At 45.2% G+C, this 14,344-nt stretch overlaps 1 protein-coding gene across 1 annotated transcript in view; it reads right to left on the minus strand.

The window, feature by feature from the left end:
- The window catches only part of LOC135901468 (membrane metallo-endopeptidase-like 1), a 172,948-nt gene that overhangs the window by 88,894 nt on the left and 69,710 nt on the right, over positions 1 to 14,344 (minus strand). Inside the window, exon 9 of the mRNA XM_065431278.1 lies at positions 12,652 to 12,723. Coding sequence (XP_065287350.1) covers positions 12,652 to 12,723 — 72 coding nt within the window. The remainder of the gene's footprint in view (positions 1 to 12,651; positions 12,724 to 14,344) is intronic.

Raw genomic sequence — 14,344 nt, forward strand, 5'->3', positions numbered from 1 at the left:
ATAATAATACGTGGTGTCTGGTAGTGGGTTTTCCCTATGTATTCATTGGACTAACTGGGAGTGGCGAGCTTCGTGTTTGTGCGGCTGCATATGTTGTGGTATGGGTATAGGACCGTGAATCTGGGTAGTGAGTCCCATGGTGGTGAATACAACGGTGGAAAAGGCGGTAGGGCACCTGTCTGGTACCCTTGATGTTCGAGCAGTTTGCGCCCTTGGCGGGATGTTTGAAGCCTTTCAATTTGCGCTTGTCTGCAAATAGTAATGCGTTCATCAAGTGTGTTGAAAAGTCCAGTGGCGGCCACAAGGTCGTTTGTGGCAAATCGGGTACTCCTAAAGCTATTCTCGCATATTTGCGGAGCGCCGTTTCTAATTTGGAGTGCTGGGTCTTAGTGAGAGATTGATATGGAAGTTGGTAGAGCACACGTTAGTAGACAAGCGCTTCAATTATCCTTCAAAGTTCTTGCTCCTTTAGTCCTCTGTGTTTACGTGTTACTCTAGATAACATGTGGTATATCTGGTTTAGTTGTCGGATCATTTTTTCCAACCATACTTCAGCTCTACCGTCATCCTGAAGGATGAAGCCCAGTATTTTGATGCTAGATCGGCGCGGTATTTCAGTGTGTTCAATATGGAGACTGATGCTTTGGCGCGGCTCTTCCGCGCGGCGGCCTATTTGATTAGTTACTACTATGTAATCAGATATTTTTGGAGAACACTTAAGCCCAATACCGTTAACGTATTCGTGAATGGTATCTAAGCCTAACTGGATGGCATGGCTCCTGTTCACCTAGGGACCCCTTGCAACACCATATAGTAATATCGTCTGCATAAATATTGTGTTCGAGTAGTGCGATGGAAGAGAGCCGGGCAGGCAGATCGAGCAAAGCGATATTGAAGAGAGTGGGTGATAGGATTGAGCCTTGAGGGACTCCTATACTCAGAGGGTATGGCGCTGACAGCTCTCCATTGATTTGAATTTGTATAGAACGACCGGTAAGAAAATCTTTAATATAATTGTAGAGGCGGGCGCCGGTTCGTAAGGTGAACAGGTTCTTGAGGATAGCGGAATGTTTCACGTGGTCGAACGCCCTGTGTATATCTACACCTGCGATTACTCTGGTTTGTACGAGACTGTGATTTTGATACGCATCTTCCAAGATACGAAGCATGGTATCCTGAGTGCTAACATGTGATCTAAAGCCTGTCATTGTGTAAGGAAATGCACTGCTGTTTTCTAAGTGCCAGTTGAGACGGTTAAGGGCCATGCGTTCCATCAGTTTGCTTACACACGACGTTAAAGATATAGGACGTAGGTTTGTGATACAGTTGGCCACTTTGCCGGGTTTCGGGATTGGTATTATTATAGCCGTTTTCCATTCCTATGGAAGGATTCGGGATTCCCAAGTATTGTTGATGTATCCTAAACGTTGTTTTAACTGAGAAGAGGGTAAGCTACGAAGTGTACTATAAGTAATCCCATCTTTGCCAGGCGTTGTGTTTCGTTTCAGCGAAGAGAGAGCCGTATGTAGCTCAGCTAAAGTAAACAGGCTGTTTATGCCTGTTGTACTCTCTTCGAGTGACTCAGTTGGGTAATCCGGAAGTTGTTCTGCATTTTGGTCCAAGGGATAGAACGTCTGACGAATTTTATCAGTTATTTCTTCGCGTGTCTGGCCAGAGCTCATCATTATCTTGTCCATGGTGTGTCGTGGTTTTCCTTGGCCCAAAAGTGGTCTTAAGATATTCCACACTCTCGCAGTATGTAGGCGGCCGTTGAGCTTGTCACATGTTTCTAACCAGTTCTCGGTGCAAAGTTTTTGCGCGTATTCTTGCGCTTTTAATGTTATTTGCTCAATAAGTTTGCGAAGGCCACGATTCTGTTTATGTTTCTTCCAGTTCTGCACTATCCTGTGTCTTTTATCCCATAAGTTAAGCAGATGAGTGTCTATGTGTGGGTGTTCAGCAGTACGCGCAATCATTTTGGTGTACTTTTTCCTAGTCTCGCTAACATTCTTCACCCACGAATGTAGGTCCGGCTGTTCGTCGGCCCTGTCTAGGTCTGATCGGAATCGCTGCCAGTCAGTAAGTTGTGTACTAGAAGCTGCGTTAGCAAGGCGAGCCTTAGAGCGAGGAATGCTTAGAGTAACTTCAATAATGTAATGGTCACTTCCAAGACTTTCGCGAAGATTCGCCCAAGTTACATTCCCGAATCCGCGGTACCAACTTAAGTCGGGGTTAGAGTCACGTTCGACACTGTTTCCTTGGCGCATGGGCTCGGTTGTGTCATTAAGAAACGTATACTTATCTTGCATTTTTCTTTCGAGGCGCTGCCCTGCTTTAGTTGTGCGCTGGTATCCCCATGATATGTGTATTGAAATCCCCAGCTATAATGATGTCTTTGTCCTTATGTAGCTTTGTGTACGTGTCCAACCATTTCAGAGAAGAAGGACAGTCGAGCCTTGGGACCCAGTATGCATTGATAATTAGAACGTCACGGCTGCCGAAGCGGCATTGGACAGTAACGTGCTCCTGAGTCGAATTGTTTATGGAATCAGTATCGATTTGTATAGCTGGAATATGTTTGGCCACGTATGTTACAGTGGTAATGGGAACGTTCACACCCTGTGGAGCTCTTTTGTCTCGCTTAGTAATACTTCCTTGGGTAAAGTGCTCATATCCCGCTAATGATGTAAGTCCGCAAGCTTCTTGAATTAAAATAATATCTGGTTTCTGCGCTTCTAGGCAGATGAATTGTTGTAAGAGAGCCTTCTTCCTTCGAAGGCTCCTGAGATTCCATTGCCATATTAATAAAGGTCGATTAGGGCCTGCCATATTACAGATTCGGCGAGCCGGAGGGCTCATCGACCTTGGACTGCGTGGATGTCTGTGCACGCGCGAATATTTGCGCGTTGGCTACTAGCTGTTGAACGACGACATCAGTGCGTGCAATTTCTTTTTTAGATATTGCATTTCAGCCTGTATCGTGCGAGTGACTGCAATCTCATTCGCGAGGCTGTCTACTTTAGCCGTTAAAACCTGGACCGCTGGTTCAAGGCGCTGCATGCTTGTTTGGTCCGGCATGTGCGATGGTGTTGTAGATGGTGTTATAGGGCGCTGAAGAGCTTGAGAGTACAAGTAATGGAGGACTGGAGTCCGTAAAATAGAACCGGTTGACTGTGAAGTGTTAGGTGAGGATTGTGAGGAATTAGTAGGTAGGTTTGGACGGACTGGCGCACCGTTATTAGAGGCTGGCTGGCTCTTGTCATTTCTGGGACGTTTCGGCTCCGGAGTGGTAGATCGCTTGGCGGCCTTAGATGGCGGGCATCCATTTAGAGTTTTTTTTGTGATGCTTTGGTTCGCACTGCGACTTCGGCTGCGGTTGCGGCTGCGACTGCGGTTGCGGCTGCGGCTGCGACTGTGACTCCGGCTGCGACTGCGACTCCGGCTGCGATTCATCTGGCGAAGCACGGCAAACCGGTTGGAAGTAGCGATGGAGGTGTCTGGGATCTTGTCACTTATAGTGACTCTTGTGTCCTGTTGACGGGGACGGTGTGTCCCCTGTGGCAATTCAGGGAAATCTGCTGTATACTGGAAGGGCTTCGTGTTGCGTATCCGTCGGTGACAGTGCTTGGATGCCCGCAAACGCACCGCGCGGTCCGCTTCTTTTTTTGCTGGGCAGTCTTTCCAAGTCGGCAAATTTTCACCGCCGCAATTATGGCAGTAGGGGAAGCACTCATGGGGAGGCATGCTTTGCGCACTGGGAAATGTTCTACTGCACTGATGGCACATGCAATACGTCGAACGATTTGGGCATACGTCGGTAGCGTGACCGAGCGTGAAGCAGTGCGAGCACAGCGAACTTCTGTGTCGAAATGGGTAGAGGCGCTGGACAACGCGATTAATAAGGGCAAATCTGGGTAAACGTGGGCCTTCCACAGTCACCATCACGGTGTTGGACGTGCCTATTCGGCGGATTGTCAGGAGTTTCGCTTGTTCTACTTCCACAATACTCTGCAGCTCTCCGTCGGAGACCGAGGTGGGTATTCCATGTATGACGCCGCGTGCGTTCATAGGATCAGCGGCCTCGTAGGTGTTTGTCTCGTAAGCTGCATCGTTGATAGTAATGCTCTTTAGTTCCGCGAGCTTGTCGGCAGCAGATTGACGATATGTGTCAACGGCCGCCAAGTTTTGTGTGGGGCGGATTTTGAAGTATGTGTCGCTGCGTTCCACTGTGTTGAGACCTGCCGCCGAGCGGATAGCGTTGCCGAGTGTACCGACGTCGATTGCAGCAAGGTTCAGGCATGCCGTTAATTTAACAATCACAGTGGTGGCTTGTTGCTGGCGCGGCGTTGTCCCTACGGTGCGCCAGTGGCCGAGTGTCGAAGCGGACGCCGCTGCTTGCTCGATTTGCATGCTTCAGAAGCCCACGAACGCGCGTGGCGTCGGTGGTGTTGAGGTGGCGTCCAGCCAAGGACTAGGCTTAGTGGCCGGCGGCCGGCTAAGCCGGCCAAGTTCTTCATTAAATTGCGGAGAAACGATGAAAAGTTCGTCTCCCCGGAAGGTAGGTACCTTGAGACGTCTTTCTAGCACAAGTTTGGAGTCCTATCGAAGAAGGTTCCGTTGATAGGGTGAAAACTTCGAGGAGCAGATGGGGATCCGCGCTGACTCGGCGAGCGCGTCTCGGCGTTCGTCCGCCCACTGCTAGATCGCGCGAGAGTAGCGCGCCGTCGTCTGTTCACCGATGGCATACGGCGAGCGCGTCCACCGATACCGTATACGGAAATAAAGCACTACATGAATGGAATTCTGTCTGTGGCGGCGACTATGAGTCGCGTCTACGCGTAACCCACTCGCTACCTCTCGCGATTTCCTGATTAGCCAGGCAGTCACAACCCACTCCGCTTGGTGTGCAACGTATCGCACGAGACAGATTGTCCGCGCCAGCCAATATATCGCGAAATAAAAACACGTATAGAGTTGCACTAAAATTTCGCATTAGGGAGTATCGTAATCATCGGTTCATTTTTCAAGACGATCTCTTCTTTGGCGACGTCATACGGGAGATCTTAGTATCTATCTGGCTTCTTTGTCAAAAACAGCCCTTTCGCGCCCCCAAAGCATCTTAGCGAGTTGCAAAAAGTAGAATATTTAGGTCTTAACGACACAAGAAACGTGAACTAGTCGCAGAGTACGTGGAACGAACGGTACAGGAGTAAGACGCACCAATATAGTCGATAATTAACCACATTGCACCATGCGCTGCTCTATCACCCGCATCGACCCACGTGGACACGAAAGGAAAAAAATAGAAAGAAAGGTTCTTTATGCAAAGTCCGCGCGAATGAAGAAAACATCAGCGCGTGACATGCGAGTAAAAAAGCTAATGGGCATGGAACTGGCAACATGATGGTGGCCCTTATCAACCTTGTTCTGCTCATGCAGGTTATGCTGCTTAGCATTTATTCGACGTCAGTCCCTTCATCAGCTAGTTATTCGAAGTGCGCCCAGCGCTGCATTATAACAGGACAGGGGAGCCTCTGCATGCCGTGGATCCCCAAATGTGTTTGGCCGATGCTGAATTTGGATTTCCTGCGTATTCAGCTGCGCACACTGTGCCCTTGGCCAGGCTGACCCTCGAGTACAAATTCCCAGCGGCCCCACTTGGACAGCAGGGCATGGAACGGGCAACATGACGATGGCCCTTATCAACGTTGTTCTGCTCATGCAGGTTGTTACCCTTCACCGTTCGCTTAAAAGCTATTGTCTTGTATTGCCGGTACCACCACAAGCATTTTTCGCTATGTGCTCTCGCCGGTGGCTGAATTCTGTATTGCTGAAAAATGTTTGTGTGAGAGGTCACTTTAGGTTTTTGCGCAATTTCGAATTGCATTTTTTGTTCCTATTGTTATGTGGCGGGGACGTTGAATTGAATCGAGGCCCTGGTTCTGATAATTTCAAAGAACTCCTTAGTAGAGAAGCTGCGATGTTGTCGAAGTTGACATTAACCGAAGCAAAACAAACTCAGCTCACTTTTGAGGTAACTGCTTTGAAAGCCCGGCTTTCGTCACTTGAAAGGAGCTTTGAAAACAGAGATACAATGCGTGCTTGTCTGAATACTGTTGAAGTTCAGCAACGTCAGGGCCATACCGCGTTGTCAAGTGTTGTAATAAAGATTGATGATCCAGAAAAAGAAGAGAGACAGAACAATCTTGTTTTTTACGGCTTGAGCGACGCGGATAGTGGCAAGGCGGTAGTGAAATCAGAGAAATTGATTGTCAATCTGTGCAACAAACTTCTTAGTTTGTCTTCTGTGGGCATGGCACGCGCCCATCGTAAAGGCATGTTCCGCTCCGAAAATAAACGCCCTGTGCTTGTTGAGTTCTCTTCGTTCAGGGAACGCCAATCAGTTCTTACAAGGGCTCACATGCTGAAAAGGACAGGATTCGGCATATCCAAAGATTTCAAACGCGCCGCCCAAGAAAAGTGCAAAATGTTGCATGCATACGCTAAAGAAAGGGCCCAACAGGGTACAAAGGCTAAACTAAAGTATGACATACTGCATTTGGGGCGAGCAGGCTGCAGTGGGGCATCAGGACTGAAAACATTCAGATATGACCTCGCAATGCAACTGATTTCAAAAGGACCATGAGTGTTTTGCTGAGAAACTACTGAGCATGAAAAATAAAATTAATAACTTTCGCTTTCTCCTTTCATCACTTGAGCCAAGTATCGTGTTGGGCACAGAATCATGGCTTGACCCAAGTACTTCGAACGCCGAGGGAATTCCTGAAGGATATGAGCGCTGTCAACGCAAGCGTAATGCTCGCGGTGGTGGTGTCCTTATGCTTATTCATTCCAATATAACATGTGTGCCACTGGAATTTCTTGACACTGAGTGTAAAGCAGTTTTTTGTAGATTGCGTTGGGAGAATGGAAAAGGGCTTTTAATCGGCTTGTTCTATCGCACGCCTGGTGCATCGTCTCAGTCCCTTGTGCATTTGTATGTCGACTTTGAAATCCTTACGAGTGATCACAATATTCTTAGGAGTGATCTTAATCTGCCTGATATTTGCTGGTCATTCAACATCCCTAAGCATTTAGCCAAAGAGAGCATGTGCTCTGCATTTTGTGACATTTTAGACCAGTTCAAACTTAAAAGGCATGTTTGCCATGCTTCACGCGGGGACGGTACAGGTCATGTTCTCGACTTGTCGCTATGCAATACACCAAATATTGTGTCAAATGTACAAGTTTTACCCGGCATTAGTGATCATAAAATTGTGGTAGCTGACGTTCTCCTTGAAGATGTGGTTGTCCCAAGGAAACTGCCAACATTGATCTGTGTTTATAGTAAAGCAATCAATTCGGCATTAGAAGCCTACTTCCCAACACTTGATGCTCTCGCTGATGAAATGAGCATAGGGGAATCGTGGCACTTAAGGAAAAGCTACACCATCTAAGCCAAGTGTTTGTACCGTGTCGGGTCCTGTCAAGTAGGCGCGCCCGGGATCAACTGTGGTTCAATGCTGAGTTACGTTCTCTGGTTCGCCGTCAAAAACTGGTATATAGTAAGTACAAGAGAAATAAATTTTCCGCTCATTTTGCTCTGCTGAGTCAAATAAAAAGTAATTTGAAACACGTAAAGGATTTTGCAAAGAAGGCTTACTTTCCCAACCTCGGGCAAAAATTTGTAGCGGACCTGAAAGAGTTCTGGAAGTACGTACCCCGACATGGACGAACTGATAGCACTATCCCTGCCTTACAATACAATGGAACCATTATTCACAATGACGAATTCAAAGTAGATTATTTTGCTCATTACTTTTCGTATTTGTGTGCCCCTAGTAACACGCAAGATATTGAAGTTTTGCATCCAATTTAAGTATATCGCATGCCCGCGGTGTCCTTTTCGATAATGGGTGTTAATCGATTGCTAAATGATATAAAGGAGAGCAAAGCCAGCGGTCCTGATGATATCCCGGCTGCAATTCTCAAGCACTAGTCAGGGGTAGTAAGTTTGTAACTTTCTCGGTTATTTCAATATTTTTTAAACGATGTTGCTTTACCCCATGGCTGGAAGTTGACATAAGAGTGGGCCACGTAACTACGTTCACAACAACACAACGGTGTCGTTAACAATAGATAATAATGTAGTAACAATAATGGAGCATGTAATCTGTTCTTCTTTAATGTCGCATGTTGAAAAGTATGATCTTCTAAATGACAGACAGCATGGATTTCGTCGCGGATTTTCATGTGCTACATAGCTGGTAGAATTCACAGATCATTTTGCTCTGGCTGTTGACAGTCGGCTAGTTATTGAGTGTGTTTTCTTGGATTTTCGCACGGCGTTTGATGTTGTTGCGCTTGGCTTACTTATATCAAAACTTAGAGCTTATAATCAAGATGAAAATGTGCTGAAATGGACTACTGAAAATCTCTCTTTCTGGCAGCAGTCTGTTCTGAACGGTGTTTCTTTGGTAAACGACCCAGTCACTTCCGGGGTACCCCAGGGATCAGAAGTGAGGCAACTCTTATTCCTACTGTTCATTATTGACATTACGGATAACATCAAGTCAAAATTTCAGATGTTTTCCGATGACTGTATCTTATGCAGAGTCATTAACGATCACAGTGCATACGTATCTTTCCAAATGATTTGGACATTGTGGCAACATGGTGTGCACGTTGGAAAATGTCGCTAAATGTGAGCAAATGTAGGCACGTCACCTTTATTAGGAAGCGCTCCTACCAAGAGCACACGTATCGAATCCTTGAGGCTAGTTTAGTTAGTGCATAGGAATTCAATATTTACGGTTTTTTCTTTCACCTCGGATTTGCAGTGGACTGGGCACAGAAATTACTTAACGAATAAGGTGACGTCGGTGTTCAGTTTTTTTAGGCAGAATTTCAGTCGCCTACCTAAAGGTCGGAAAAACAGTTGTATTTCACACATATACGATCAACGCTCCAATGCTCGTGTGTTTTCTGAGACCCTCAAACCTCGGAATTAACAAACTTCAAAGAATACAAAACAGGGCTGCCACCTTTGTCTTTGGAAACTATGACAGAAAATTCAGCATGACAGAAGCTGACCACGCTCTCGTCGGACCTAAAGACTCTCAAGAGAAAACTGTGTTTAAAATTTTTTTATAGCATATATGGTTCCCATACTGGAATTAGAACAGAGAAATACATGAAACCACCTTCGTATGTTTTCCAAAGAAAGGATCACCCTTGGAAAGTCAAGGAACTTGTTTTTAAACGTGACGTTTAGTGATATTCTTTTTTTTTGTAGACAGCACGTGCCTGGAATATTCTTCCGCTTAAGGTCCTACTAATTACATCTGTTGATGCTTTTAACCACGTTTTCAGCGTACAGATACCATTCTATAATGTTTCGTATTTCGAATGAAATCACCCCTGCTGTAATGCCTTATTGGCATTGCAGGTACTGAATAAGTGAACAAACGAACATACAAATAAGTAAATAAATAAATAAATAAAATATACTTGAATAAAAATATTTACCGACACTTACGATACTCCTTAATACGAAATTTGAGCGCAGCTGTATACGTGTTTTCATTTCATGATATATCGGCTGGCGCCGACAGTCGGTCTTGCAGAACGTTGCAAACGGAGAGAAGTGTGGCGAGAATGCTTCGCTAAGCTGCAGATCGCGATAGCCAGCGCGTGGGTGACGCGTGAACGCGATTCATAGCAGCCACAACCGCCGACAAACCTCCCAGACGACGCGCGCTACCCTGGTGCCATCTCGTAGCCATCGTAGCCGCACTACGCTTTACTTCTCATGCTTTCGCTATGCCGTCGTCCTCCGCTGTCTGCCTAATGTTACCGCTGTACCCTCCTCCTTCGCTTTTTTCCTCATGTCTTTCATCCTCCGTTTCGCTCCGCGTTGCTCTTTCATAAATATATATATATATATATATATATATATATATATATATATATATATATATATATATATATATATATATATATATATATATATATACATATAGTCATATAATGAGAAGCCATCAAACACTGACACCAAGTACAAGACACCAAGACACCAAGTAATTGGTGTCAGTGTTTGTTGGCTTCTCATTATATGACTAATAATTATCGGGTCCGTCGGTTAACCCCCTTTCTTCTCGTTTATATATATATATATATATATGTAGGGGTTTTCTTCAAAGTTCAGCACGCAGGACCCGACGTAACATACGCAGGAAAGAGACGACGAACTTTTTGGAAGACTTCTTTTACTTAACGTTTTCGGCTGGTGGACCAGCCTTCGTCAGACTGTACTCTGACGAAGGCTGGTCCACCAGCCGAAAACGTTAAGTAAAAGAAGTCCTCCAAAAAGCTCGCCGTCTCTTTCCGGCGTATATATATACATACATATATATATATATATATATATATATATATATATATATATATATATATATATATATATATATATATATATATATATATATATATATACTTCGCTGTGCTCGTTCACTCGGTTACGCCGATGCCTACGCTCGCCGTAGGAACGGGCGCCACAGAGCTGCGTAATAAAACATAGGCGGTCCGAGGAAAGACATGTGTAACGTCTCAAATGGAACAAAGAAAATATGGCAAATAAGGCAAAATTATTGTGCAAATATGCAAGATTTCATGATCTGCAATGGCCCAATTCCAGCAGAATCAAATACGTATACCATGTGCATCAAGCTTTCTTTCGCGTCGACTGTAGTTGACACGCCTTTCCTTTATGGCCCCGGTGAATAGACATTGCCACCTATTCTGTTTCGGTTTGGGCTTATGCCGAAGGTGGTACACTGTCACGCAATGTCTACACAGCGTTACCTGCCACGGGCAAAGCACTGCGGCAAATCACAGCATTAGACCGCTTTAAAGGGAGCGACGCTTCCAATTCGTTTCGCTTACATTTCAATAGTTCATACACTCCACAGATCTGCCATTTATATAGGGTTTTACTCAAAGTGAAGTGACGCGCAATCAGGTTAACAGTTAAAACACAATCGGCAAGGAAGGAATGCGAGTATAACGTTTTGACGAAATGATTTTTGTGCGAAGGAGCGCTAGTGTTACTCCTTCCCTCTGGGTAACAGTGTACAAATGTGTGCCAGATGTTAGAAAATGCTATTACCTTACGAAATAAACGTAAAAGGAAAGAACAATGCGTAACTTCGAGAGCTGTACTAAACTAGAACCATGCGGATAATTCCGCTCTACCCAAGCCCTACTTACACGAAGTCATAGAGTTACGGGTACATTAAAGGCCAATGTGGCTCTACGGTTAGAACATTATGTTGTCGCAAGGGCTGGGGAACTCTGAGCCTGTATATCACTGTGCGAAATTTTTCTAACAGACAAATTGCGTCACTGCCTAGGGTTGAATTCATTTTGCATGTACTACTCTAATAATTAATTAGGCGTCTGAGTGTTTTTACAACTTTTCGGCTCTTGACCTACGCACGAAGTTAGCCCTTTATGACGAGAAATGAATTCGAATAGTTCCTCATCTGCAAGGCACGCTACCAAAAAGGACACTCTTTTGTCGTGTTTCAACCCACGTAAATGCCTTTGCGTTAAATGTACCATAGTGCAAAGGCCTCAGGAGTGTCTGTGGTATAACACATTTTCTCAAAGTGATAACGGCCACGTGGGTAGGATGTAGGGAACTGGCACGCTCTCGCCTTCATTTATCTTGTCCATGTGGTGTGGCCAAGCGAAAGGCAGTGGTAAAGCTTGTTTTCATTCGGTTACTTTATTCCAGCGATTGTAACCAAACGTTTGCTGTACAAAATTTAATTTTAACTGTGTGGCAGCTAGCGGGCGGGGCCGCATGGTTACAACACAGGGCTTCTGTGCTGGGAGGCCGAGGTTGGATTCCATTATCGGACACGTTCTCCTGTTCATTAAAGATGCCCGAAATAAGGTAAGACAGCACGCTGCCTATCTACTGCCCATTGCCTTGAATGAGGCAAGGATTCTTCGCCTCAACATATTGCCACTCCTGAGCACTAGCAGATCAGCTGCTAAATGCCGCCGCGTAGTGGCGTCGTTGTTGCGAGTACTGTCTTGTTTAGGCGTGAGGAAGTTTGCGCGACTTGTAGTAAGGAAAGTGCACAAACTCAATTCAGACCACTGCTCGAGAACACAGCGCCATCATAAAGCACTGTGATCGAGTTGCGTTGGCTGCGAGAGCTTTAACAGCGAACTGTGTCATATATGACGATTTACTTGAAAAAATAGAATATACGCTGAGAGTACTCTGTTTGTAGTGCTATTTTTTTAAGTAACCGTTCTATGTGTTTTCTGACATGACCACAGGATTTTGAAGGCTAGCTTTTTTTTTTTTACTCCTTCGTCAATCTATTGTGTTTTCTTTTTTTGTTTGTACCTTTGCCCTCCTGCCTGGGCCTTCTAGGGCCTGCAGTATTCCTAAATAATAAATAAATAAATAAATAAATAAATAAATAAATAAATTTGCATATGTAAATCAAATTTTAAACCAAACTAGCACTCCTTTTATAATTAACAAAAATGATAGTACATTTTGCTAAAATATGAGAAACAGGCCACTCGCGTTAATTTCAACTCACTAAGAAACTAAAAGTTCGTACGGACCTTTTCTAAACCTTCTTCAGGTGAATTCACGTCCACTGGCCGAAAAATTTGTCGCTTAGGGTCACCCATGAGCTGAAAAAAATGAGGAATCATTGCAGAAAGCTTCAAGCGGTGCACTCTACTTCAAAGTTAAGCCCTAATTCTGAGTGAAACACACGAGCGCTTGCACTAACGGAACAAGACTACAACGTGCAAGAGCAGATATACGCCATTACTTCAATTTCGCAATTCTTGAAGACGCGGATCGCGAGTATTACGGATAATTAAAGGAGCTTCCTGCTGGAACACTGAGCTATCGACTAGCTAGAAGTTTGTAACTAAACAACTATTACAGAAGAAACTGAGGTGACTCAACAAAACTTTAGAAAAACATGAAAGTCTGTAAACTGGGCCACTTCTATAAATCTTGCCCTCCCAGAAAACTCACGCCATTTGAGTGTGCAGAAGTCCAGCAACCTGTTCCCCTCCCTCCACCCCAAATCATTTGATATGACAGCAGAGTCACCTCTTCTTCCTTCAGCCAAGCCCCGCAGCCTGACTAACGGAAACATTTCTTCATTTACGAGCTTCATTACTCCATGAAAAGTAGCTAAGCCACCATACGTTAAGCATGAATGATGCCAAAAATATTAAACGAAAGTACGGTGACCGTCGTGTGCGCCTGCTTACTGATAATACTTACATGTACAACAGCCCACGAAAGTATGTGGCCCATGTGCTATGAAGAAGCTTACAGTGTAACAGTTTCACTGTGACGTGTCTACTTAGGTCTCTTATAGGTTACAAAAAGAAAAAAAATGTAGTTTAATGCACACAGATTTAGCACCCGCTAGCAACACTTCACAAACTTGAACTAAGCTTCCAGCACACTGAGAAATCCACAAAACAACCTTACACATTGCTTCTCCGAATTTTCTGCGCATACCAAGAACCATGATGACCATTAAATGAGCACCCTACTGGCCTTACGACGTGCGAAGAAAGGGATGCAAAAGCAAAGAGCCATTTCTTAACGCAACAGCGACACAGAGCGCATGTCGCAGATAATCCGGCGGCGGCGTCTGCGTACAGCAGCGGCGCCCAGCGTCAGATGTCGCATGGCCAAAACAATTTTTCGAACCACACATGCCGAGGCGCTTCATGTGACACAAGGGATTCACTGAACTAATGGAATTTCTCAAGCTTAAATACGTAGAAGAATCGTAAACTACAATTTACACACAACCTGCGAAGATGATAGCTCTCAGATTGTAATTTGAATAAACGAGAAAATATAGGTTTGTTACGCGAAAACTCAAACAAACCCCTTTTCCTGCGTTTCTACAATGGAGAGACCGAAGATGGCGTCCGCCATTCGCGCCCGCCGGCGCGTAAATATCTCAGAGACCACGGAGCCGTGTGCCCGCTTCGTTGAAAGACTTCCAGATGGCGCTCGGCTCCGCCGCATCGCGGCCCCTGCAAGAGGCTGCGTTTCGACCAGAAAGCCCGCATGCGTGCATAGCGTTCGCCGCGAGCGTTTCCCGGTAAACATTACGGTTACGTACGCTCCAGTTGCCGGGAAGCGTGAGAAGCAGTCAGGGATCTTTGAATGCTATCGCGTTCCGCTCTTAAACGCGAAGCTTAAGCATACTCCAAATTTTGAAAGCGCGCTCACGCGCGTAAGAGACGCAACCCACGCCCGGCGTTCTTCGGA

This window comes from Dermacentor albipictus, chromosome 1 (assembly GCF_038994185.2).
Source record: "Dermacentor albipictus isolate Rhodes 1998 colony chromosome 1, USDA_Dalb.pri_finalv2, whole genome shotgun sequence".
Lineage (NCBI taxonomy): Eukaryota > Metazoa > Arthropoda > Arachnida > Ixodida > Ixodidae > Dermacentor > Dermacentor albipictus.